Here is a 27,351-nt window from a genome sequence, read left to right as displayed (position 1 = left end):
ACACACAGAGAGAAGACATACCTGAGTCAGCGAGAATAGTCACCCAGGGGGACTTCGAAGCTATCTTTTAATCACTGTTCTGAGCAGCACTCCCCTCCAGGTCTATGTAACCCTTCAACAGATGAGACAAACATGGCTGCATGGTCCAAGCATTGGTGATTTTTATTAAGAATAACTTTGGTTCTAAGAATTCCACCCTCGATTCTGTAATACTTTCCATTAAAAAAACAATTATACAAGAGCAAATACAAAAAATATTAAATTATGAAAACAAATCCATTAAGGCTCCCTTTATATATATTATGTACACTCAAACAGGTTGAGATTCTTGGAGTAGAAGAATAAAGTCAGCTGTTATAGCTTAGAAAGCAATACTACTTTACTAGCAGGAGACTACAAAACACAGAACTGTTGTAAGAAAACTACAGAGTGGAAAAATGGAGCCTTTTTCTTTTCCCCTCCCTATAAGTGGCTCAAAGCACAACACTGCTCTCAGATAGTGACATGTCCTTGGGGTTTGGACTAGACAGTGTTAAGTGCAAAGAAAGAGTGGCAGCATTCTAAAATGTAGGCTCCTGAGGTGAGCTGAGCTGAGCAGAATCCTAAAAGCCCCACTCCCTGGATGCTCTGAGACCTAGCACAAGCTGTCCGTCACTTCGTGCTATTTACAAGTCCTCTTTTGGCCAGACCCTGTAGCACTAACCACCAAGGAAGACCCCAGGTCTGAGTGCAATCAGGAAGTAAATATGTTTGTAGTTAACGTTTACCCATGGTGCATGAGTCCTTTAGTCTTAGGAACATATCAGCCCTCCTACAGGAGCCTGCGATGGCCCTCCAAGGTGCTGTCAAGCGGCAGACATCTTAAGAGCTAACTTCCAGTTAGATAACAATGGGCCTGAATCCTCCGTTACCTTACCGCCTGACGTCATTGCTCCATACACACAGAGAAAGAATAACTAATGGGCACTGTAGACTTTTTCCCCCAACAATCAGTGAATGAACTTTCTTTTCCCAAATGGAAGGAAAATGACCAAGTAGTCACCATTCATTCCAATCTTCAAAGGCAAACAATTTTCTCTTCAGTATCTCATACTTTATTTAGTTAACACTTGCTGATAAGACCAAGAATCCATTTCCGCTGTGATCAGCTCTCATGCTTCTCTATCTAGCAGTGAATTATCACCCATTTACTTCTTATTCAAACTTGGATGGAACATGGGCCGGTTAACTACCAGATTGAGGTGTTCCCAGAGAAAGCCAGCATCTAGTGTGCTAATCAAGGACTCCAAAGCGCTACATCCAGCATCCTAGGCATCATCAAAGGCAATAGAAGTCTTCAGTGTAGAAATTACTAGTTAAATCATCTCTATGGAGAAATACTAAATACCAAAACACAAAACAACTCCCATGCCTGCAGTATAAAATATATTTTGCATGAGAACGTTCATATTATTTGTAACTTAGATGTCTCTTTGAACAGCATGCTAGCTGGCAAGAGGACACTGAGCAGCCCTCCCCAGTGCCTCAGCTTTTCCTGAGAGATGCAACATAGTAGTCAAGACCATCCCCACCAACAGCATCATGCTGAGAGAGCTCCAAAATAGTCATTCTTCATAAGAAACAAAAGAGAAAAGAAACTCATGACCAGTCACCAAAATCTAAGACACTCAAAATGCAAAGAGTATCAAGTCGTCCGCAAGTCTCCTAGAAACGATCTCTATTTGCATCACATCCAGTATCTGAAGGCCCCATCACCCAGTCTTAATGGGCACCTCTACACTGCTCTCAGGAGAACTCAAAAGATCTGGTCTCTCCACATGGGCCACAGAAGTTAAGTTACACTCTCTAGTTTCATCTTCCAAAGAACAGAGAAACAACTTCAGCTAAAAGGAATAGTTGAGCAAGAAATGACAAACTGAAACTGAACAGAAAGCCTATAATTAACCAAACAGTAAAGGAATCGACAGGGTGTACCTTCTTGCAAGTGGGAAGGCGGCATGTAGCATACTGGCACACCAAGAACCTAAAGGGATGACAGTAAGTTCATGATGGCTGTTGACATGTTAAAACTTATCGTATTTCTGAACTTCCATGCCAACCAAGGTAATAGGTAAGATTAAACATAAGTGTTAACATCCTCCATCCTTAATTTGTAAGGCAGGTGAAAACAGACATTAAACCAGAAAATTCTGGGTTCTCAAAATGAAATACAAATACTGGAGGTAACAGATGAAATGCATTTTGATGCAATCAAAATGATCTAACAGCTAACCAAAGGAAGGATTCCACACAACTTCTTTAGTTTTTAAAGAAACAAGGCTCTGTGTCCCACTAACCCTGGAATGGAAGAAAAACTGAGTAGTGCAACCCTCAAGCGTTTCCCAGTGCCCACTCCCCAGCTCTTCGCTCACTCTGCGGTTTTCTTTGTCTAAAGTCTCTACGCGCAGGTCCGTGATAACATGTGTGCTGGTCGGTGTCGTCTTTCATGTGCCGAATGGGAATTGCAGCCCCCAGAGATGACTCATCTACCACAATGGCAAATCAAACCCAGTTCTTTTTGATAGTCAGAATTCTCGGCTGTCAGGATTCTCTTCCTCAGGACTTTGTCCCAAGATGAGTGCTGCAGAGGCACCTAGACAGGGCTCCTACAGAGATGGTGGGGACACGCCAGGTCTCGGGCAGCCTGGGCCTAGGACTCCTGGCCCTGGGCCACCTCCTGGCCTGTTCTCCTGAGATTGCCTTTCACCTTCACAAATTCTGGCGCATTTTCTTGTTCTTCTTGCAATTTCTGCTTCTCGAGTTCAAGCTAAATGAAACAAGAAACTTATTTATGTACTGGGAGACTTTTCAAAAGAATCTCAACTTTCAAAAAAAGATATGTATATAGCTTTAGGAATTTTCATCTGTGCAGAAGCATAAGCCCTTTGTGTGTTGTCACAAACCACAGCCAGAGGTGATGAGAGTAAAAAGGACATCCTAGGCTCGGCACACGCTTGCTCTGGAGTCTTTCTCAGACAAATTACGCTGTTATCCTAATGTTTGGAGTACACAGATGTTTTTTCGACTTTTTTGGTGTGTGTGTGTGTGTGTGTGTGTGTGTGTGTGTGTGTGTGTGCGCGTGTGTGCGTGTGTGTGCGTGCGTGCGTGTGTGTGTGCATGTGTGTTCACATAAGCATGTGTGTACACAACCATGTGAAAGGCTGAGGTTGGCCAGGTCTTCTTCAATCTCTAGCCACCATATTCTTTTGAGGCAGTTCTCTCATTGAACTCCAGGCTGGTCAAGGTGACTAGTTTATCCAACTAAAGGGTCCCTTGTCTCCTTACAAGCCCTGGAATTCCAGGCTGGCTGCCACCCCTTACCCACCTCACATTTACACAGATTCTGGGGTCCTGTTGCTAGCAAATGCTTTCGCTACTGAACGTTCTTCCCAGCCCCTCTGATTTGCTGTGGCCGCTAGTGTAGAGTGTCTGCCTTGAATGGGATTTATGCTTTCCATTGCATTGGCTTCTTGGGTTTTTTCCCCTCAGGATACACCCATGCACATCTGGCCTATTGGGGTTCTGCTTGCCCGGCATCCAGAATCCTCGCTTCTCAGAGCTAGACCACTTTCCCCCATGCCCTACCTGCTCCAATTTCTGCTGCCGCTTTAATAGTTCTATTTCCAGGTCGGATTTCTTCTTCTGTGCTTCCTCCTCCTTCTGCTTCATCACTTGGTCTCGTTTTCTCTTCTCCATCACCTTCTGCAATTCTGGTTTATTCTGAGGGGCAAGACCCCTGAAGGGGTGGGAGAAGAGATTGGGAAAAAATCGTTAGCTTAACGAAAGTATCTTTCAGGAAAAGAAATGTAACTGAAGGTATCAGCTGCAGAATAGATGCACAAGGAATTAGCCAGACTGGACTCTATCTACCACTAAGTCGAGCGGTTCTTCAACACTCATCAGCAGGAGCGAGAAGCAGAAGCATCTTCTGAAGAGTTTATAAAGTCCACGAACTCAGTAAAAACTTGTAAGGCCAGGAGCAATCGAGTGGGCAGCAGCAGCATGCTTACATAGTGTGTGTGTGGCGGGAGGGGGGGGGCAGAGCCTTACAGTAGACACAGGGATGCCTAGGACTTGAGATGAATCCTCTAATCTCATGTTCAACTTAGGGAAGGTCATCCTAGAGAGATGGCTAAGGAACTCTCCCTACTACCATTTTTTTTTTTTTTTTTTTTTTTTTTTTTTTTTTTTTTTTTTTTTGGATATGAGAGAGGCTCTTGTGCCTTTAAAGATACAGCCGAGGGTAAGCTCGTCCTGAAGGACAGAGGCAGTGGTACACACTCCCTCCTGGCTGCCAGCCAGCTATGACAGAGTATCGCTGGTACATGCTTTGTGATATATATAAAAGGTCAGACTTCAGAGAATGCTACATTCCTGAAAGAGAAACTAGGTGACCATTTCTTCAAATGGGGAAAATCAAAGCTCAAACAGGCCATCCCCTGATGAAATGCTTGGGGCAGTCCAACAGTAAGACACCCATCAGCATGCTCTGCAGCGCAGATTCTAAATTCCACGCCAGCTCTGACTCACGCTGTCTCTCTTTGTTAGGATGTATCCAGCCCCAGCTTTCTCTAAGACTCTAGATGAGCCTGCCTGCCTCTTCCTTATGCTTTCCTGATTTGCACCACTGACCCATAAACAATCTCTGATATTAAATTTCAAATAAAAATTAGAGAACAGAGCAGGGAAAAGCACTCCACATCAGAGGCAGAGCAGCTGTGTGCTTAGCTGTATACACACTCATGCTATGTGCACGCGCACACACACACACACATACACACACACATGCCCCTGCACACTGATCAGCTCATCCACATGGCACACTCAACCCAAGGTACACAAGGGGCCTCTGCTCTCCCACTGCTGCCTGCCTGGCCTGGCTGCTGCCTGCTGCTCTGTCCCTTTTGTTTGGTGAACACATTTTAAAAAATGATTTTCAAAATGTTGCTCTGGTCACAAAATAAAACAAAATATGGAACTCGTATAGACTTTAATTATTCTGATTAAAGATCTGATTTCCTTGACACCTTGTGTGCAGTTTTGTACCTGTTTATTCTCAATAATTGTGAAATAAACCCTAACAACATAAAAGTGATCTCCCTTCATTAGAACTTATAGCAATTTTCTTCCAACCAAGTCCTCCTATTAAAGATAGGGAAGAGAGATGTGTATTATTTTAACAGTGTTTCCTTTATTATTAGAGGTGGAATATACTAAATCCTCATTCTCTAAACACAGCCCCACCAGTCACTACGAACCCAAACCAACTCATATTTCACAATTAGACACACACACACACACACTTGATTTGGGCACCTCTCCTATCTAGATTTTTTTTTTAATCACAATGAATTTTTTTCTTTCCCTATTTTCATTAGCAGCAGGCTTGTTAGAAGAAAATTACTGTAAGTTCTAAGGAAAGAAAGGAGATTGCTTTTATGAATTTATGGTTTATTTAACAATTATCAAGAATGAACAGATACAAAACTACATAGGGTATCAAGAAAATTAAATCTTTAATCAACATAATTAAAGTCCATATGAGTTCAAAATATCACTAACCAAGTGGGAGTGAAGGCACACTGTCATCTGAACACTAAGAAAGCTAACACAGGAAACTACCTTGGGATACATAGTAAAATGCCATCTCAAATTTTCCAAAAGTATCACTAAGGAATAATGAATTAAGACTTTCTCGGTTTTATGAATATATAAGATCTCAATGTGAAACTACAGACAAAATTAAATTTTAGGATTAAGAATTTAGTTATATGAATAATTTAAAGTTCAGACATCTTCTCTCTTTATTTCACTGGCAAAATTAACTTCAACTATTAATAAATTTTTCTAGGTTATATCAAAGCTGCCAAGCAAACTCTTGATGTATGACTTGCTAAGCTGATATCCATTGCAACACATGGATAAGCTTAACTATGTTAAATATTCATTTTCTGCCCAAAATTTTACATAATGGAGATGGTAAGATTAAATATTTAGCAATAGAAATTATTACTTATTTAAAAATTTACCTCAGTAAATCATTTAACTTTGTGACAATGAGAAAGTACATTATGTATGCTTGTTAACTCCCCAGGAGAACGGGCTGCAGACGTGATATCAAAGACAGAAACGAGTCTCTCTGAAGTTCGTATGTAAGCCCTCATCCCCTGACTGGAACGCTGGGTCCATGAGCTCTGACATCTACATTAGCAAGTATCTCCAACCCCCTAATGGCTGACCAGTGAGCAATCCCAGTGCCTAATAGCAAGCAACTCCCACACGGCTACCTATGACAGTGAGCAGAGTTAATTATGTGTAGGTGTGTGTGTGTGTGTGTGTGTGTGTCCGCGTGTGCGCATGTACGTATGTATAAAGGTATGCGCGTGTGTGTGTGTGCGCGCGCATGTACGTGTGTATAAGGGTATGCACGTGTGTGTGTGCGCATGTCTGTGTCTACATATGGATATGTGAATGTGAGTTCAGGTGCCCAAGGAGGACGGAGGTATAAGAGCTCCTGGAGCTGGGGTTACAGATAATTGTGAGCTGCCTGTTATGAGAAGATCTGAACTTGGATACTCTGGAAGAGCAGCAAGCGCTCTTAACGGCCACATCTCCAGCTGAACTTTGGCAAAATTTTAAAATTAGGATTAGTATTTTATGTCAAAAGGTCATGAAATATATCAATCCTCATAAAATTGAAAGTTGAACGCACATCCCCAGTTGTCTCCCCTTCAAGCAAGCAGCAGAAGCACCATGTATGTACACTGTCTTCTTGTGGGAGGGGTTGTAGTTTGAATCTGAAATCCCCTGTCCACCCCCAGGATTGAATTAAATCCTGTGCTTATCTCATTTCTATTATGATGTTGAGATTAAACATTTTCAAATGCTGATTATGAAGATATTGAGCAAGGTTTGCATCAATGGATGCAAGGAAGATTAAGTGATACACACTTGCACCGTTTTAGCCACCTGCTGAGCCAACTCCCCAGCCCCACAGGTGACTCTTCAGGCAGCACACGCTGCTCCTGCTCCCGAAGGCTGGCTTTACTCAGGCACCACAGTGTGGAAACCTGGGCTGTGTGTTTAGAGGCTGGCCAGGCTGCCTCTCTTGGGGTTTGTTCCTTCATCTCTATAGTGAAGGAAGAGAGTGCCTTTCCCGTAAAAATGAAATAACAGTGTTCATTAAAGTAAGTGCATATGAGTGATAAGATGGACCCCACCAATCCGCACTGCTGATTCCTTGAAAGATTCTGATGACTGGGGGTGCAGGCAGGCAGGCAGGAAGGAAGGAAGGAAGGAAGGAAGGAAGGAAGGAAGGAAGGAAGGAAGGAGGGGGCAGTTTTCAAGAAAAACAAAAACAAACAAAATCATTAATGTATTTCGCTTCTGATGGTTTGTTGGTTTTTCAATGTAAAATCCTACAAGTGAGCAGTGTTTAATTTGGTCTGAGCATCCTGCTTTGGGGTCAGTTGTTGTAGGTCTTTCCATTAAGGCTTAGCAAAGAGTATTGGGGGATGAGCAGCCTACAATCTCCCAAATCTGAAAATAAAAGCAATCCTAAGTAAAGCTTACTAAATCTTATTTTTCCTCAAGACAGGGTTTCGCTGTGTGACAGCCCTGCCTGGCCTGGAACCCACTCAGTAGCTCAGGCTGGCCTCACAGAGGTCCACCGGCCTCTGCCTCTGCCTCTGCCTCTGCCTCTGCCTGCCCCTCCCCTGCCCGAGTGTGGGATTAAAGGCGTGCACTACCACTGCTGGCAAGCCTATTAATTCTTAAATAGAGCAATCCTGTATCTTTACCTGTTCCAATGTACTGGTCTGTTCTAGCACCACTTAGAAAGCAGAGGACCTGGAGAAATGACCTGGGAAGGATAACTGCTGTGTAGGCATAGGCACTTGAGTATGATTTCCCCAGAACTCACAATTAAAAAACAAACAAACAAACAAACAAACACCACTAGGCAGCAGTGGTGGCGCACACCTTTAATCCCAGCCCTTGAAAAGTAGAGGCAGGTTGGCATCTGTGGTCTCTTAGAGGCTGCAAAATATCTGTCCAGGCCCTTCCAGCTTTTAGAGTCTCTGTTGAGAAGTGTAATTCTAATAGATCTGCCTTTGTAAGCTACTTGGCCTTTTTCCCTTGCAGCTTTTAATAAATCTTTGTTCTGTAAATTTAGTGTTTTGATTTCTGTGTGGCAGGAACATTTTCTTTTCCGGTTCAATCTAATGAGTGCTCTGCATGGTTCTTTTATAAAGGCTCCTGGGAGTCTATGGGGGCACCTAGCTGACACTACTCACAAGGGGGAGTATAAAGCCTGAAGTCAACACCTCCTGTAGCCAGGTGGGACTTCCAGTGGAGAAAGGGAGACACCAACCCACCCATAAAACCTTTGACCGAAAATTTGTATTTCTTACAAGAAGTGTAGAGATAAAGATGGAGCAGAGATCGAGGGAATGGGAAACCAATGGCTGGCCTAACTGAGACCCACCCCATGGGAGAAAGCCAACCCCTGTCACTATTAATGATACTCTGCTGTGCTTGCAGACAGGAGCCTAGCATAGCTGTCTTCTGAAAGGCTTCATCCAGCAGCTGATGGAAACAGATGCAGTGACCCACAGCTAAACAACAGGCCGAAGTAGGGGAGTTTTATAGAAGAGTGGGAGGAAGGATTGAGGGAATTGGAGGGGTCAAGGGCACCACAAGAAGACCTACAGAGTAAACTAACCTGGGCCCATGAGGCTCACAGAGACTGAACCATCAACCAAAAAGCACACACAGGCTGTACCTAGAACCCCTATACATACGTAACAGATGTGCAGGTTGGTCATCATGTGGGTCCCCTAACAATGGGAGTACAGGCTGTCTCTGACTCTGTTGCCTGCATTTGGGTCCCTTTCCCCTAGCTAGGCTGCCTTGTCTGGCCTCAGTGGGAGGGGATGTGCTTAGTCCTGCTGTGACTTGAAGTGCCAGGGTGGGGTGGTACCCCTTGGGGGGGTCTCCCCTTCTCAGAGAAGAAAAGGACGAACAGGGTGGAGAGGGAAGCATGAGGGTGGGACTGGAAGGAGAGGAGGGAGGAGGCTGGAATCAGGCTGTAAATTGATTAAATAAATAAAGAAATGAGAGGAAAAAAAAAATAGAGCAGACAGATCTCTTTAAGTTTGAGGTCAGCCTAGTCTACAGAGAGTTCCAGGACAACCATGGCTACACATAGAAACATTGTGTTGAAACAGCCCTTCCCTCCCCCCCTCCAAAAAAAACCCTGGTCACAGTAGCAAGCTGCAGTACTGGGAGGTGGAAACAGAGGGATCCTGGAGCTTGTTGGCCACTCAGTCTCACCAATCAGAAAGCTCCTGATTCAGTGAGACACCCTGTCTAAAATGAAGTAAGGTGGAAAACTGACTGAGGGAAAATGATCTCATCCCTACACCTGTCTTCACACACATACTATTCTTAACTTGCAATGAATAAGTAAGCAAGCAAGCAAACAGCAGCAGGCCCAGCCCCAGAATCCAGAGGAATTTGGGGCAGAGATAGGAACAAACAGACTGCAAAAGAAGAAAGAGGGTACTTTGCATCCCTCTAAAAATTCATCTGAAAGAAATTTAAAACACTTAAAAACTACATAAAAGAAACCAATAAGCCAGGCATGGTGGCGCACACCTTTAATCCCAGCACTCAGGAGGCAGAGGCAGGTAGATCTTGTGAGTTTGAGGCTAGCCTGGTCTACAAAGCAAGTCCAGGACAGCCAAGGCTTCACTGAGAAACTCTGTCTTGAAAAACAAAACAAAACAAAAAAACAAGACAACAACAATGACAACAAAGAAACCAATAAAGACACTAGGAAGAACAGTATTGTCTAGTAAGTCTAATGATGTTCTAGAAAGTTCTCTTTGCAAGTAGGAAACACTAGCACAGGCAGGACTTAAATCAGATTCCTACATCTCCCAAAATTTCAGAGATTTAAAATCAAGAACTAGTCTTTCTCTTCTGCGTAGGACACTCTCTTCTACCCTTAAACTCAGCCTCTTCCACCCAAGCTGTAAAATATGCATGGACTCAGCAAGTGAAAACACCTGCTGCCAAGCTCTGCGACCTGAGTTCAAACCCGCATGGCGGAAGGAGAGCGCTGATTCCTTTAAGTTGTCTTCCACACGCATGAGCACAAGCACAGACAAAATAAATACAAGTGCTCCTTAAAGTATGTGTGCATTTGGAAAGGGACAGTGCGAAGCCCTGCCAGTGTCAGCCACATCTGCAGGAACTTCATGGAGACACGGCCTGGCTCTAGGGTGCTTGCTAAAAGGATGCCTTCAATATGGCAAACAAGCAAAAATCCCTTGAAGCCTTTGTAAACTCAAAATGAAAACTGGTTACCTTAAAAATACCTGAAGGAAAAACGATGCTTAAGAAACTGCATACCTTTTTTGATTCATAAGAAGCTCTCTGTGGAGGTCTTGATGGTTTCGGGACATTTTGACAGGATTAATTAGCTTCTGGGGCCTAATTAGTTCAGGGTTGTCATCTTCTAGGTAGTCTGGCTCAGCCATGATGTTTCTTGGAACGAGAAAGGTGTCTTTGGGGTCAGTATCCTCAAGTGGCCCTTCTGAAACACAAAGAGATGGCACATTTATTTGCAGCCTTTCCTGTCAATGCTTCTTTCACTGATGCTCAGGCCCCAAGAGCTATGCCTGGCCTGTCACACGAAGACATGCTGTCCTCCGGTGTCTACTCAGGGACATCACTGACTGATCCTCCCAAGGATTAGAAAGCAACGGGGCAAAATACAAACTGTCCAGCCTGACTGCGGTTGTGCCAGTCACACTCTGATTCCCGCCACACAGGATACTTCCTGCACCATCTCTCAAATGCAAGCTCATGAGACCCTTGGGTATCAGCCCTTTTCTCAACCTCAGCAAATGAATCCACATTACCAGTGGGAAGCCCCAGGCTGCACGGAGACAACACTTCTAGCACTCACATGAATAGCAGGTGGCCCGCTTTCCTCCCATCAACTCCTCTAGACTCAGGCTAGAACTGAGAGAGGTCAGCGGGAGGTGGGGGTAGGGGGTGGGGAGGGGCTGGGTGACCTTGCTGCAAGACCCCTTTATTTTTGGTGGGGGAGGATAAAAAACATATCTCTGGAATATAGCAAAGCAACATGCTGACATACTTGGGCAGAGTCACTTAACCCTTCTGGCCTCAGACTTTCTCCCCCCCCCCTTCTTCTATGGCTCCAGTGTTTGCACCTTCCTCCCTCCCCCCCATTCTTCTATGGCTCCAGTGTTTGCACCCCACTCCAAGTGCGCGACATCTGTCTCCTTTCTTAGACAGCTGTAACTAACTAGCGTTGTGTGAGACATGCAGTGGATGCCTGTGACTGCGAGTACCATTTCATGGCAGAAGGAAAATCCCACTGGAGGCTGGAGCAAGAGGACCAGAACTGACTGCACAGCAGAAGGCAGACAGGGGCCAGTGCCAGTGAGTGACTGCCATGCATGCCAAGATGCATTCCTTGGGGCTGACCCCCTCCCTGCTCCCTGCCCTCAGAACAAGCCAGGTGAATATTTCATAATAATTAACAGGGGATTTGTACTTGCCTGTCCCAGGTTCAGTGATTTTGATTTTCAAACTCAAAATCAGATAAGGACCTGACTACAGTGGAGCAGTGCAACCCTACCTACCTCTGATTACTTCCTCACTGGTAGATGATGCTGTGGTCAGAGAACAGGGGAATGTGTCGGAGGAAGAGCCACACCTATACCCAGCAGTGTCCTGCCACCGTCCTGGTGTACACACCACGAGACACATCTGGACACAGGGTAACCGTAGGGTTCTGTTCATTCTCTGAAAGGGCGAGGACCACCTCTCCTCCAGTTCTAATCCCCAGCCTCTCCCAGGTACATGGAAGATGTTGAGTTGATGTTGGCTATATAAAATCTGCACCCAGAAGGACGAGAAGAGCTCCTCCGTGAAGAAGCTCTTAGCCCAATGCCAGCTTCTACCTTTGCTTCTGTCCATGCAGGCCCCTCAGCACAGGGTGGGGAAGGGTGGGGCTAAGTAGAGGCGGAGGGAAGTGAGAAAGCACACAGCACACCATCTATCCACAGACTCCAGCATTAGACACTGAAGAAGAGCAAACACGTATACAGCAACAAGCAAAGCAGGAGTGTGAGTTTCAGAGTTGTCAGTGATGTCTCCCTGAACCCCTGAACTGTCACCAACAGTGCTGGACACTAAACATCTGAAAATAAATCTAGGCAAAGCGACAGCCCCAACCACATGTGCCTGAGGAATGGCATGTGCAGACGTAGGGCCACATTTCACTCCACAGCAACCCTGGGAATAAAAGACTCAGAATCTTCAACAATCAGAGAAACAAAATTGAAATACCGTTCAGGCACTTACATTGCTAGTGTCATAAAGCTAAAGACAAATTGCAGGTGCACTAATCTCAAAAGCTAGGTCTGCCAAACTCCAAAGCCTAACTTTTTTTTTTCTTTTTTACAGAAAGTACTGGAAAAACTTTAGCAAATAAACATATGAAACACCCAAAGAATAAGCCAACTAAAATAGGAAAAAATAGCTGTACCTGCATCATTTTCAATATTTGAGGTAACATTGCATTTAATATTAAGGCTCAAAGCTTCCAAAGGAGGAGACCGTTAGGGAGAACCCACGCATTCCCTACAGGCTGTTAATGTTGATATTTTAGCTGAGCACTCCTGCAACCTTAACCAAAAAGTACAAACCTTGTACATAGTGTGTGAGGGAGCCCATCACAGCCAGCCTGATGCGTGCCGTTGCTCCTGGCCAAACGTGCCCTTTGCTAGAAGTCTCAAATGCACAAGGCACCGCTCTACAGTGCTGACTAAGTGAGCCAGAGCAGATGCCTTCTAGTTAATCAATAGACAAAGCAGGTCGTCTGCTTCCATAAAAGGACCTGCTTCTCTATCCCCAGCCATGACACCCAGTCAACGCAGGAGTGACTCCAAAGGTCAAAGTTACACAGGGAGGAAGGTTGGGAGCAAACTAGGGGCAAGAGGAAAGAATGGGATAGCTGTCAACTCCAGGTCAGAGGAGACTCGGGCCAGGTCACTGTGGCACAAGTGAGTGGGCAGCATAAGTGTTTGTGACTTCTCTTTAAGATTCTAGTTCTTGGAAGCCCTCCTCCCACACAGTAACAGTGGGGTGAAATGTACCTAAGTGGGGGTCTCCTACTAGACAGGCAAGACCCTGGAGCCATGGGGTGGAGCCCCATGAGTTCTGACCTAACCACAGAGTATACATTGTCTTTCATTTTCTCTGTCTTGGAGTAGGGAGGTGGGTTCAGGAGCCCCACAATCCCATGCACAGACTCGGAGCCTTCTGTGGCCCAGGCAATAGGCAAGTGCAATGCACCTCCTGCAAACTACAGTAAAGGGGTTTGGAGAGGGAACTGCTTCTCCCTATACCCTGTATGGCTTTACCACAGGGTGGCTATAGAAGGTCACTTCTCCCTGGCTTTCCACTCCAGCCTCACAACAAGAGCAGCCATCACTGTGGCTTTCCTTGTCAGCCATCCTGTTCACCACCAACCAAGCCTGACAGCAGATCATATGGTAATGTGTCCTTCTGACTGAACCGGCATAAACACTACGTGCTCTCCTCGGCCTTCCTCCACCAGCCAGCCTTGGCCACTGCTGCTCCCTCTAGCAGCCATGACAGTCCTTTTCTATTCCATCCATGGATCCTCACTCATCCTCCCAGATGCAGCTACGTGTCAAGTGTCCCAGGAAGCTTTTCCTAATTTCCTGACTGCAATTAAACTCTGGTCTCCAACAACTATGGAATCATCTCCCCTTTTTAGTACACGTCAACTGTGTATTCCAGAAATACTTACATGAAACTTTTCATCCCTTTGCAGAAACTGTCCTGTCTCTCTCTTCCCACTCTCTAGCCACCTTGGATTTTGTCCTATGAGGATTTCTTAAAAGAAGTAACCAGGTCAGGGGTTAGCTACCAGTAGAGGGAGCCCCTGAGCTATGTGACTTCCTTGGCCTTTTGGGGCAGGTGGGGTTGGTTCTTCACTGAGCATCAAGCAAGCAAGAAGGCTGGGAGTAAAGATGTGATAGAAAGGTCCAGACATAAAGGGGTTATGCTCCTTGCATGAAGCATCTCTCCTTGAAATTTACACATGATATTCTCATCATTTAGATGCTAGTGACCAAGCAATAGGACCATAAGGTAAGTTGTATTATGTTGTTGCTGCTGCTGTTTTGTTTTTTAATCAAATACCAAGTCAAGGGAAAAAAAAATCAGTGCTGGCTCAATTAAGGAGAAATACAACTGGGTTGAGGTCTTAGACAAGGCTTAATTTTCTTGACTTCGGTTTTCCTGTGAGTGCTGGGGATCACACTCAGGACCATGTGCTTGACAATAAGCATTTTTTAACTGTTGAGCGCTTTCCCCAGCCCAGGGTTCCATAGCTCTAAGACCACCATGCTACACACACAGGACCCTTATGGCAAGTGTTAAAGCACTGCCTATCACACTAGCAAGGTAATACACTGCGTTCTGCTGGCTCCAGACAGATTCGTTCTCAGTTAAATAACAATTCCCACTAAGAACTTTCTCCATTGAGAGCAAATGCTTACTGTGGCTAAGCTTGAAGCTCCTGCCATTTGGGTTTCAACTTTGTGCAGATAAAATACAAAGAAAAAGCCTTTATGGTTGAAAAAGTAGAATTTAGAAATTATGCCAATTTTCATCTGCCTAAATAAAAATCCAATTCTCTCTGGAAGCATTAAGACTTGAATCATATTTTGAAGTATTACCTGCTTTGTGGCAATGCATATACCAGATGCATGAACCCACAGCAGGGTACGCCAGGTCCAATCAACACCAAATAACTGAACTTTTGTCCTGCAACAACTACTCTCAGAAAGCTAAAAGTATGTTAAGGCATTCTTTGTGAGAATCTATTCCCCAAACTGCTCTAGAAGACTCTGGCAAGTGCTAGCAACTCTGAGAAACCCAAGATGCTTAAGGCTGTAGGGTGGCAAACTCAGGCCTGGGTCAGCCTGAAAACCAGAAGGTGCCTCTTGGATCCAAGCAGTCTCCTCCCTCTGCTCCCAGATTCCCAACAGACAGGAAAATGAGTTAGCATAAGACTCGCTCCCCAGTGGCACTGGCCCCATCTGCCAATATCTTGAACAGCCTGACTTGAGGTGAAACTAAAAACTTAGCCTTGAACCAGGAGCCATCATCTGATACCCAAAGGCACTTGACAAATACATGGAGGACCCTCTGTGGACACAAACCCGGTATGAGAAAGCTTGGGAAGGGTGCCCCTCAGGGACTATCTGTGTAAACAACAGCAGTGTTACTTTTTCATGTTCTGCCAAGCTCTACAAGTGTTCGAAGAGACCCTAGCATTCCCAAGTGGCCCATTGTAAATGATGATGAAATCCTGACCAATTTGCCCCCAGTATGTTGCTGTCGAAAGGCCACACAATGACGTTCTTGGGAAAATGTCCAAATTCGTTTTCTCATCAGTTTTTTTTTTTTCATTCCCCGCCCCACCCCCACCCCACCCCACCCCAAGTGTATTTTTAAACAAGGCACATACTTTATATTTAGAAGATGGGGAAAGAGGAAAGCACAATGAAGGAAAGAAAGAAACACCCAGATCAGAGTGCAGACCAATAGCCACGATGACCTGGACCAGCGACAGGGCCAACCAGGTACTGATGGTACCAAAACACTATGCATATAGCAGTCAAAACAACTCGTTGTTTGATATCAGGATGATGTTATCTTAGGAGTGGGTGGTGAAGAGAAGACATGAAGCAGGGAAGGGGGATTCTGGGATATGATGGACCATGTGCTAATTGGCTACACAAGGTATTCACTCTGAAGACTCATCAAACAGCACTTTCTGGTACATGCCCTTCTCTGTGGGCATAATAAACATGCCTCAATAAATACAGCTTATATAATGCTACTGTTGAGACTAACAACTAAAAATCACTTTGTTGTTACAATGCTGTTATAATTTGGCCTTCATCTCACTAGACATGTAGGCATAGTAATCCTATGTCTAACCTTAACAGCATAACATAGAGGCATGTTAAGACCACAGTGTACCTTGGGATGCTTTTATTCTGCCTCCAGCCCAATGCCTGTCTAACCACTTTCCATAAGGTTCCATTGAATGTTACACAAAACATGCAAAATATGTCCATCCATGTACACAAACAGTGGTTAAAAAAAACTGGCTTGAGGGCCAGTTAGTCCTGGACATGCCCTTGCTTAGGTCATCCACCAGTTATACGATTCTGTTTAAATGGCTTGCCCTGCTTCTCAACTTCCTTAACTGGAAAACAGAGCTAACAATCCAACAGCTGTGAACTCTTCTAAGCATGAGATAGTGTGGAACCCCTCTACTATCCAACAGTGCCCACCCGTGCCTCAACACACCAGTTCAACAATCCACCTCGCCATTCATGAGGGTGCTAGCAAAACAGATGACCACCATATCCTAGAAGTTTGACGTAAAAACAGAAAGTTAATATGGATGAGCCCAATCTGTTCATTTTTCCAATCTTGACGCAGAAGGGGGAAAGAGAGGGGACAGAAAGGTAGAAAGTAGAGAAAGAAAATCCCTGATAGGCCAGGCACTGGGTGGATCCCAAGGCCTGGAAAACCCTGAGAATCCTTTTATCTCCTTGCTTCTGCCTGGTCTCTAACATTAAGTGGCCTTCTCTCTCAGGCTTTTTGGTAACCCACTGAGCATGAATACATGTCCTGAGCATAAGCCAGTGACAGAAATATAAAAGGTCTTACTGTTAGAAAAACAAGTAGAGTATGCCCAGTCTAGTTCGCAATTTATTTAATCTCCCACATATCTTGTGGAATACAAATTAACTGCCAGTTGGTGGGACTCCAAAGAGAAACAAGTGGAGATCCTCACAGAGCACTGTTTGTGTAATGCTCAATACAACTCTACACAAAGGGCATAAGCAGATAGGCAATGAGCTGTCAGCAACTGTAATAGTCTACATGCCTACATTCCATGCGGCTGACATCATACAGAAAGTTTACTAGGCCTGTGTGTTTAAGATTGAGTTTTTGGTGTTATTGTGGATTTATACTACCATTTAACCACAAGCTATTCAAGTATATACAGTGGCTTCAGGAAGGAGAAGGGTGGAAGCAGAGACTCAGAACAACAGTGGGTCAGCGTGGTGCCCCAAATCCCACTGCGGCTTCATCAGAAGAAAGTGATGCTGCCAGTTAGTAAGTGAAAGTTTGCTTTCCATGAACACTAGCAGGGAACACAACTGTATCCCCTCTGCCTTCTAGCCACTCAGCATCCATCATGGCCAAAAGCAGGCTCTGCCTTGAGTTGGCCAACTATATGCACAAAGCCAACGTAAAAGATAGCAATTACTGAACAAGCCAGTTTAGAGAGACAGTTGGACACTCAGACAACTTTAGAAAAGTCTGAAGACAAAATATAAGGAGACAAGGAAAAGAAAAAGATACCAGCGTTTGGCTGGGGTGTGACTCAGAGGCAGGGAGAAGCCTTTGGTACCATGGGCAGGATGACAAGAAAATAAAGACATAAAAACTACCCACATGCCAGGCTATAAGAGACTCTTTAGGATGTGACTCAGATGTTTCAATTGCAGAGTTTAGAGTGCACTGATAAGACTGTAATATACTCTAACTCTTTGAAGTGCACATGACAGTGGAGAAAATTTTTTGCCCTGGCAAACAGTAGCACACAGCACAGAGTGATGAAGCCAGGAAGCCAGAGCCATATACCCACAGCCTTCCTAGTGGCATCTGAGGCTCAAAAGCACAGACAGGGTTATCGATCCCAGGAATTCATTAGGGATTAGGCCAGCACATGGCTGAGTTTGAGGACTCAGAGAATTATCACCCAGGGAAGAGCCTTAGCAAGCATCCTGTACTGGCTGGTTTTATGTCAACTTGACACAAGCTAGAGTCATCAGAGAGGAAGCAGCCTCAATTGAGGAAATGCTTCCATGAGATTCAGCTGTGAGGCAATTACTCAACTAGTGATCAATGGGAGGGGGTCCAGCCCACTGTGGGTGGTGCCATCCCTAAGCTTGTGGTCCTGGGTTCTTTATGAAAGCAGGCTGAGGAAGCCATGAGAAGCAAGCCAGTAAGCAAGAGCACCCCTCCATGGCCTCTGCATTGGCTCCTGCCTCCAGGGTCCTGCCTTGTTTGAGTTCCTGTCCTGACCTCCTTCAATAATGCATAGACCCTTTCCTCTCCAACTTGCTTTGGGTCATGGTGTTTTGTCATAGTAATAGAAACCCTGACGAAAGCACATCCTCCTTCCCAATTGTCCTCTGGGGGCTGGTTGTGCTCCTTGGCCAATGAAAGGTCCTATGTTCATAGCCCTCAAGGTCCATCCATGAGGAGTATGATCCATGAGGCAGCCAAAAAAAAAAAAAAAAAAAAAAAATCACCTAAGACAACAAATATGGCCCTTCCACCGCTCAGTAACATTGCACAAGTTCTAGCTCCCTCCTGTCATACCAAGAAACATTCTCAGAATTCACTGGCCTCTGCCTTCCCTAGGAGGGAGATTCTCCTCAGCCCACACTCCGTTTGAAGCTATAGTCCATCTGCTGCACTTGGAAGCTAGTCTTTGGGATCTACACCAAAGCTTTTTCTTACTTGGTGGCCCTCAATGACAATGGTGTCCAAGAACAGGTCCAGAGCCTTACACCCTCCCCCCCCACAATTGCATCTGAGGACACTGCAAACCCTCCCTTCACTCTGCAATATGAGCCACTTCTAAAGGACTAGAGGACCACCGCCATCTTTCCCAGCTTGACTCTAAAATTCCAACTGTGGGCTTCAGCACCCACCTCTGGCCCAACTGTGCAGCCAAGCCTCATTTCGCTCTTTATTTAAGCCGTACTGGACGCTACCTAGATTCAGGAGTGCCAGGCCAGCCAGACCTCAACCTATGAGCTATCACTGCTGCAGCAATCATGCAGGCAAACCCAGGCTAAAGCTGCTGTCCACTGCACAACGTCCACAGCAGCCTCCCACTGGTCAAAGCCGCTGTGTTCTTCTACCTTCCTTGCTGCACACTTGTCTTGGACAGGGTCCGCTCAGAGCCTCCATGGAGAGCCAATCCATCCTGGATACTTTTCCATCAATGTATTTGAAACCGTCCTCTTACCACTGCCAGAAGCCTGGCTCCCTCTTCATCTCTCATCCCAAATCTTGCTATCAGCTCTTCTCTGGGCTCCATCTCTCCTGACCACACTTCCTCCTCATAGACAAACGCAATATGCCAACTAAATTAGTCAGATCAAAAGTCCACAAGCAAAGAATGCATCACTGTCACCTCAAGAGAAAATGCACAGCTGCCTGGTATAGGCATAGGTTATTGTGTAATTCAAATGCTGATTTCTGTATTCCTCATAGCTGGTTGTAAGCCTTATTGTAGGAATCTCCTGTCTCAGTGTTGTATAAACTCTACTTCCCAATTGTCCTCCTGTATGCCAATAAAGCAGCTTACAGCCAATGGCTGAGCAAGGGAGAGAATAGGGCTGGACTTCCTGCCAGGTAGGGGAGGAGGTATAAGAAAAGGAAGTAGGAGACTCATCCATTGGGTAGAGGTCCAGGAAACACCAGGAAAGATCTGCTGGACCAAAGAAAGAAATAAAGTGTAAGTAACTTGTTTTCTTCCCACATATAATTCCACCCTTCAGTACAACGAAAACTGCATACATACTGCAAAGACCTAGCTCAAAGTTTTCCTCCTCTCCATAAACGGCATAGGGGATATCCTACGGGATACCTCCCTCTCATCTGAACTGCTGTGGAAGGTTTAACCTGGTGCCCCCTTGCTTCCAGGGATCTAACACTTAAGACATTCCTTTGGCCTGGAGGCTAGTTTCCCACACCATCTCTCGCACATGCCTGCAAGGACAGATTCTAATACCACAGCAGGAAGAGACCTGGGCACTTCCATCATCACTCCTGCCCACTTTAAGCACAATGTCTCTTGCCTAAGCCACACAAAGCATAAGCAGCCACACTGTGACACTGTCTATTAGACATCTAGGGCTAACAACTACTTGTGTCCTTGGTTGAGTCCTAGTAGGCCTGCTACACCTCTGGTCTTACTCCACGTTGCTTTCCACAAGCCCACACAGCACACCAAGGGCCATTACAACAATGTGCTGACTGGATGAGGCACACACTGAGGGACCAGAATATGCGATGGAGTCACTAACCTCACACAGTTTCATCTTCAATAGTTCTTCTGGTGTCTCTTCTTTATGTGCCTTTAGGATATTGTAAATACTTCTCTTCCTACAATTATTCTGAACTTTTCTTATCCTTCCTATTAATCCAGAAAAGGAGAGGCCTGACTCTTCCACATCCCTTGTCCTCAGAAATATCAGTCACACGTTGTTCAACTGAGTGTGACCAGGTACCATTCATGCCAAGCCTAGGAGGTGGGCCTTGGGTTAACAGAAGAAGCTGAGAACCAAGGAGGCCAGGTAAACACAAGCTTTGAGCAAATCCTTTCTCTAATTGAGCTCATGTGCGTAGCACATGTTCTAGACAAATTCTATTTGCTGTACATCTCTACAGGGAAACCAATCTTCATTTTCCCAAGTAATAGCTTCTGCTTTGTCTTAAGACAGCTCAATGAAGTCCTCGCTAAAGGTCCATGGATAGCACTGGGCTGAAGAACAGATCAGCAGAAAAGGCACATGCTACCAAGCCTGAGGATCTCAGTTCAGTCCCCGAGAGTCATATGCGGGAAGGACAGAACCAGCCTCCTCATCCTGTCTTCTGACTGATGAAAGTGTGCTGAAACATCCATCAGCGTGTGCAAGCCACCAACAAGGTCTGCCCATCAAAAGGTAAGTCAGATTTGTGTCAGGTGCGAAATAAATATTAAAACATCAGTTCATATAAATGTTCCCCTGAAATAACTAGTTCGTTAATATGCAGCACATTAAACAAACCTCCAAGCAACTGAAAGGCTGTCTAATTAATGATCTAGTTAATAATTGATTACCCTATACTCACTGGCCTTAAAAATTGCTTCAGACTGATAAATTATACCCATCACATCCCATCTGAGAGATGGCCAGTGTGCACTTTAGACTGAAGAAGTTTCCTTTTCTCCTGCATAAAGAACTTTGAAAAAGCCTGAAGTTCAAGGGCCCGCAATGCCACTGGTCTAACAGCGTCACCCAGTGGTAAAAGGCACTGGGTGCATGCAGAGCAGCTGGCACTTTCCGAAAGAAAGCACCCACACCTACGCCATTACTACACGGAAAAGAAATTGTTTTCATTTTGAATTGCAATAAGGAAGCTGGCAAGTAAATTCTAAAACATCAATAGAAAAGAGCCATTCTTTGTCCAAGGTTACTCAGAAGCATTAGTGAACCCCCCAGAAGGAAGGGTACCTCTGAGCTTGCCCTCTCTGGGAGAGTCTCAGCCATGAGGCCCTGTGAGCAGGAGCACTGCAGGCAGACCTGAGACTAGCCCATAACCCCAGGCCCAGAGAAGTGAGCACAGCCATGCTGATGCATTAAGGGGGAGAAAGCGCGAGTCTAGCACGCCCTTTTGTCCTGAGTGCATTTGTGTGCAGGCGAGCTCAGCATGGACCTGCAGTGTCTGAACCTCAGAGAAACAGCTGCAGTAGCACAGGAGACCAGATGTGCCGGCAATCTGCATTTCCGTCAAGTGTGCTGTGTGCCTCCCAACCTTTGAGGGATAGTAAATGGAATTCTTGTACAGATGGGGAAACAGACAGCTTGGGGGAATCGCCTACCAAGTTAGCGAGGAACAGTGTCACACAGCTCACTGCATTAACAGACCCCTCTGTGTAACTAGGGCTTGGAAGCCTGCTCTGTGCTCTACTGTAAATGAGGAGGGCGAGGCATCTCGGGAATCAGTTCATCTCCCAGTTTGCAAGCGCTCACTAGTGCAGGCATCCCCACTGGTGTGTGTGCAGGTGAGTGCTCCCAGCAGCACCTTTGAGGACTACACAGAGAAGTTTACACCTAAGTGCACATTATTAAATCCCAGTCCACGCCATCAGCAATTTCCCTACCAAATGCACAGATAAGGTAACACCGCTGCCTGCTACGGTGCGTGCAGGGACCACGGGGCTAGTCCAGAAGCACTGTCCATAAGCCTCAAGGTCTACTGCATTTAAAGTTATGCAAATTGTAACCAATTTATTTTGATTCTTCTGGTTTCTGCATTATTCTCTCATCTGAACATTAATGTGACGCTTAAATATTTATACCATGACACTCTGTATTCACAGAAGTCAAGCTGGGAGGAAAAGGGAATTACAATTCATCCCAATTAAAGGGGCTTTCCCTGGCTCTTCCGCCACACACCCCAGTCATTCCCTTCAGGAAGCTCCACAGAGAATGGACCGAGAAGGGGGCAGACTGGGGCCTGGTCATTCCTGAGCAGAAGGAAGCTACACAGACCAGAAGAAACTTCCTGCTGGGCCTGATTTCAAAGCATCAAACACGCCTGTTTTTAAAAGCTCAATATTAATGCAGAGCATTCATGACTGGCCTCAGCCCACCAAAGGGATTCAAACAAGAGGCTCGACCTTCAAATGACCCAATGGCTGAACCTCTGCAGTTTCTGTTCTGCTTCCCTGTCCTGCCCTTGCAGAAGAAACAGAGGCCCAGGGAGCTAAAGCCCAAGGCCAGCCCTGAATTCACACTTCAGTTTACCCTGGTACCTCACTCACTTCCAATTGCTGTCTCAAATTTTCCAAAGCTCATCTCCTGATGTGAAGTTATTTTAATGCTGTAACTAATACCACCATTATCACGATTGATAATCAGATGGCATGTTGGAAAATCTATTTAAATTAGAAATCCACTTTAATAATAGCATGACAGTTTTATATACTTCAAGAAGCCTGTCCAATTTTTTTTAAAGATTTATTTATTTATTATGTATACAACACTCTGCCTGCATGTATGCTAGCCCACCAGAAGAGGACACAAGATCTCATTACAGATGGTTGTGAGCCACCATGTAGGTGCTGAGAATTGAACTCAGGACCTTTGGAAAAGTAGCCAGTGCTTTTAACCTCTGAGCCATCTCTCCAGCCTATGCCTGCTCAATTTTAAGACTGTACAAAGTCAGTAGAATCTCCCCATCTTTTTTTCCCCTTGAGGTTAAGCAACTACAGTGTTCAAAATCAGTCATCTGTCAGACCCGATCACTTGAGAAACCCACCTCTGCCTTATATCTGGTCCTACTGAAACCTGGTTTTTCCAAAGCCTCAGCATTCAGGACAAAATGTACATAATACACTCTGAAAGGAAGAAAAAGTCAGCCCACTGACACCCAGAGAAGGAAGAGTGAGCTTCAGAGACACTAGACACCATCAGAACATGGGGAAGGTGCAAAATGGGACACCAGCCACGCTTCCATCTCCTCACTGACACCGGTGGCTGTTGAGTAAACTCTCAGCCTCTGCTTCCTCCCTAAACAACATGACGATGCTCTTGTCCATCAGATCTAGCCCAAGTGAAGCCCAGATCCCAAGTGGCTCCAGCAGATCCCGCATCCCAGAAGGAGGCCAGCCCTGCCCTTCTGAAGCAAGCCAGGCTCTTCTGGCCTGATGACAACTCAATGAGGCCACTCCTCCAGAAGTCCATATGTGTTGCTGGGGGCTTTGGCTAACGGTGTTCCACACGCTTTCAGCTCAGTAAGTTATGAGTAAGATGGAAGAAAGGTCCAGAACCTTATCTCAAGCCTGCCACCTTTGTCCTTCCTCATAAAACGACAGCCTTTTATTCTACCGTGTTCAACTTTTCATCTCAAAAGTCTGCATTTCAACCATGCTGTGAATCTTAGAGAAGAGTGCGTTCTACCTTCAAACCACTCAACATTCAAAGGCTCATTTTTCACAATTATCAAGAACAAACTTGCATGCCAGAGACAATAATTGCAATTATGTGTTTTTCTGGATGTCTTAAAATGTTTCACAGTTATGAAAATATACAGCAACTGTACCTGATTTCTGTTTCCACAGTGAGAAATGACTGTGGAGAGGGACACATCTTCATCTACACCTTTGGAAGATGCTTGTCTCTAACTAAGCCCCTGGGAAGAGCTATTTGCACAGCTCAGATACATCTAATTAAAGTCTGTTTTCCCACTTACCTCTCCTCGGGCTACCTCATGGGGTTTTCTGTGAACAACAAATTGCCACTTTGTTATGGAGGACACCAAAAGAAAGGTAGGAAGAATAAACCAGAGCCAGCAGTGAGGCCACAACTAGAGAGCCTTGCCCAAACCACTTAATTATTACCATGTTCCTCTCCTGAGCATGCGCCATACACTCAAAACAGGCCCTAAAGACCTGGAAGTGAACAAGACATGGTTCCCAGTGTCTAGTAGCTCAGATAGACACACATAATAAATCTGACATGAAACACCAATGTGCGCCCCATGGGTGGGAAATATAGGGAGGCTTAGAGACAAGATCTTAAGACAATGGCTCCTATCAGCTCCAGAAGAAGATCTCTTCCAGTGAGATGCCCTGTGGTGCCAATAATATGCCTACAAGGAGCTGAAGCCAATGAGCTTCTTTTTAGCCCACACTAAACTGCTGGCCACTGTCCGGAAGTCAAAGCTGCTACAGAGTTCGTAGGTGTCCTGGGTTCTCCTCAATGTCCAACCCTGCCCCCACCGCCCTCTGTAGAAACAGAAGGAAGGGAGGAAAGGCAGTGAAAACCACATGCACTGGCTCTTCACCTGCAGGGAAGTGTTCCCAGAAGCCCCTGGGTTTTCTTTTCCTCGGTGTCCAGAACAGTGTTCTAGGACCAATTTAACTACAGAAGAAGCCAGGGGACATGTGAAGCCAGCACACCAGCTGTGGAAAGGAGATAGCAGTGGCTGTCAGGTAGAGAATTAGCCCCAGCCTCACCCACATACAGTTATGGATTGTGTTTCCCCCAAATTAGGAATAGCTAGGTCTACAATCTATCCTTCAAAGTGGCCATGCCTGAAGTTGAGTTCTTTGGAATGTAAGGTGTAAAGGAAGTCATGAGCCATATAACAGGATTAGCACCCTTATAAGGAATGAAGAGGGTTGCGATGGCTCAGTGGTTAAGAGCACGTATGAACTGTTCTTGCCGAGGATCTGATTCACTTCTCACCACACAGGCAGGTCATTTATGACCACCTGTAACACCAGCCCAAAGGGGATGGGATTCCTCTGGCTTAAGTGGACACTTGCACTCTCATATAGACCCTCACACAGACACATAAAAAAAATTATTTTAAAAAGAGAGATCAGAGCTTGTCCTAGGTCCCTGTCCCCTCACATCACAACCCAACATGATAGGACATAGAAGGAAGATGAAGTCACAGAAAGAGCCCTCACCAGGAGCCCACACAACACAGCTTGAGTCTTAATCTCAGCCTTCCAGAACGGAAGACTATGAACATCTGCCAGGCAAGCCACCCAGCCTGTGATGTTTCATGCTGGTGGCTGAACAAACACACACTAAACTCACCTGTCTTCACGGCATGACAATGTCCTAGCAAAGAAGTCCCCTGGGCCTCCTCAACCACCTTTCCTTTCCTCCCCTTAGCTCTGGGCCCCAGCTCTAAAGCTGAGAGGGAACCAGGAGCAATAGATGCCTTCTGAGTGTGTAGAGCCCACGGCACCCGTGCCAAAAGCTGGAATAGGTCAGAAGGACAGGAAGGTTCGAACGGAAACTCTTGGGCCTCAGCTTCACCGGTTGTGGAAACGCCCCTTTGTACAGGAAGGAGGTTTGGCAGGCACGCAAATGTAAACACATTAGTAGTCAGTGTGGGCACGGGAACACAACAGGGGTGTAAACACCTCCAACTCTAACGTTCTCAGCATGAACTCTGCACACTATCACCTCCCTCTGGAGGTTTGGCTTTCCAAGACCCCAGGACTTTCCATTTTCCCACAGGCTGCCTTGAGGAGCCACAGGGAAAGCCAAAACAAGAGCCCCTTGGCTCCCAGAGAAAACCGCCATCCTGTAAGCACTGCCCACAGCCACCAGCCCCACACACCCCAGTCCAGAAGCTGGTTCACACTTAGAGGGGCCACACTTTGGCGTGGGCTGTCTGTCCACAAGTTAACATGGAGAACTTTTTTAATCAGACTGAGGAAAATGGCAGCTGCCTTCCTGGCAAGCAAGGAGCGGAGAACAGTGAGAGTCTAGAAACAAGTGGGCCGCATTTAAATGGCCAGACCTCAGGTGCCATCGTGTCTGCAAAGCATGAAGACCTTTACCCTTTGGGAATCAGAAGGATGCTCTCTGTTCTAGAAAACACTCCAGCACTAGGGGTTCTGGCTCAATAGTAGAATCATGCCTAGAAAACTTAAGGACCCAAATTTCACCCCCAAAACTGAGGGAGGGAGATGGCTCAGTGAGTGAAAATACTTGCCACATAAGCCTAAGGACCTGAGTTCAGATCTGCAGAACCTCTGACAAGGTCACACCTACTCTTTGGGGTTTCAAAAGCTCAAGCCAGACCCAGTGTTTCTCTCTCTCTCTCTCTGTCTCTCTCTGTCTCTCTCTCTCTCTCTCTCTGTTCTCCCTCCCTTCCCTCTCCCCCACCCTGTCTGCCTACAGATCAAGATGCAGCCCTCTCATCTGCTGGCCTGCTCCTTTCCATGAGGATAACAGGCTGACCTCTGAAACTGTAAGCAAGCCCACAGTTAAATCTGTTCTTTCCTAAGAGTTGCCTCGGTCATGGCGTCCTTTCACAGCAGTAGAACGGTGGCTCAGACACTCCCCCTCCTCCACCAACTCACACCAACCGTCCTCCCACCACTGAGAATGTAGCCCACGTTGATCACAGAGTTTTAGGACTTTGGCCCCAGGAACCAACACATCCCTATCGGCTTGGTCACTCCGGCAACTCATGGCACAGCAAGCAATCTGTGACAGTCTAATAACAGTGCAGCCCATTTCAACTGAGTCCAAACGTGTCATCCTTAAACGGGCCTTTTGTTTGTCTTGGTTTTGCTTTTGGTTTTTCCGAGACGGGGTTTCTCTGTGTAATAATAGCCCTGGCTGTCCTGGAGCTTGCTTTGTAGACCAGGCTGGCCTTGAGCTCACAGCGATCTACCTGCCTCTGCCTCTGCCTCTGCCTCCGCCTCCGGAGTGCTGGGATTAAAGGCGTGCACCGCTGCACTCTTAAAGAGACCTTTTAAACAGCCACAATGATGAGTGGAACAGTGGCTAGCACTTCATCTGAGGCTGCGCCTGATGCCCTTCCTCGTGA

The 27,351-nt window shown here is 45.7% G+C and overlaps 1 protein-coding gene across 5 annotated transcripts in view; it reads right to left on the bottom strand.

The window, feature by feature from the left end:
• Positions 1–978: 978 nt before the first annotated feature.
• LOC127193968 (protein FAM107B) overlaps positions 979–27,351 on the bottom strand; it is a 65,528-nt gene continuing 39,155 nt past the window's right edge. For 4 of the 5 annotated variants that reach the window (XM_051151324.1, XM_051151326.1, XM_051151323.1 and 1 more), the window contains exons 2-4: positions 10,456–10,639; positions 3,625–3,775; positions 979–2,806 (exon numbers count right to left, since the gene is read on the bottom strand). In XM_051151324.1, the coding sequence (XP_051007281.1) occupies positions 2,690–2,806; positions 3,625–3,775; positions 10,456–10,583 (396 nt within the window). In that variant the 5' untranslated portion in view covers positions 10,584–10,639 and the 3' untranslated portion in view covers positions 979–2,689. Of the gene's footprint in view, positions 2,807–3,624; positions 3,776–10,455; positions 10,640–12,785; positions 12,915–27,351 lie in introns of those variants that run through there. The other variant, XM_051151322.1, reaches the window with a different exon arrangement.

The sequence above is a fragment of the Acomys russatus genome, chromosome 9 (genome assembly GCF_903995435.1).
Source record: "Acomys russatus chromosome 9, mAcoRus1.1, whole genome shotgun sequence".
In the NCBI taxonomy this organism is placed as follows: domain Eukaryota; kingdom Metazoa; phylum Chordata; class Mammalia; order Rodentia; family Muridae; genus Acomys; species Acomys russatus.
Note: the sequence above shows the minus strand (reverse complement) of the source record. Positions and strands in the feature narration are given on the sequence as shown.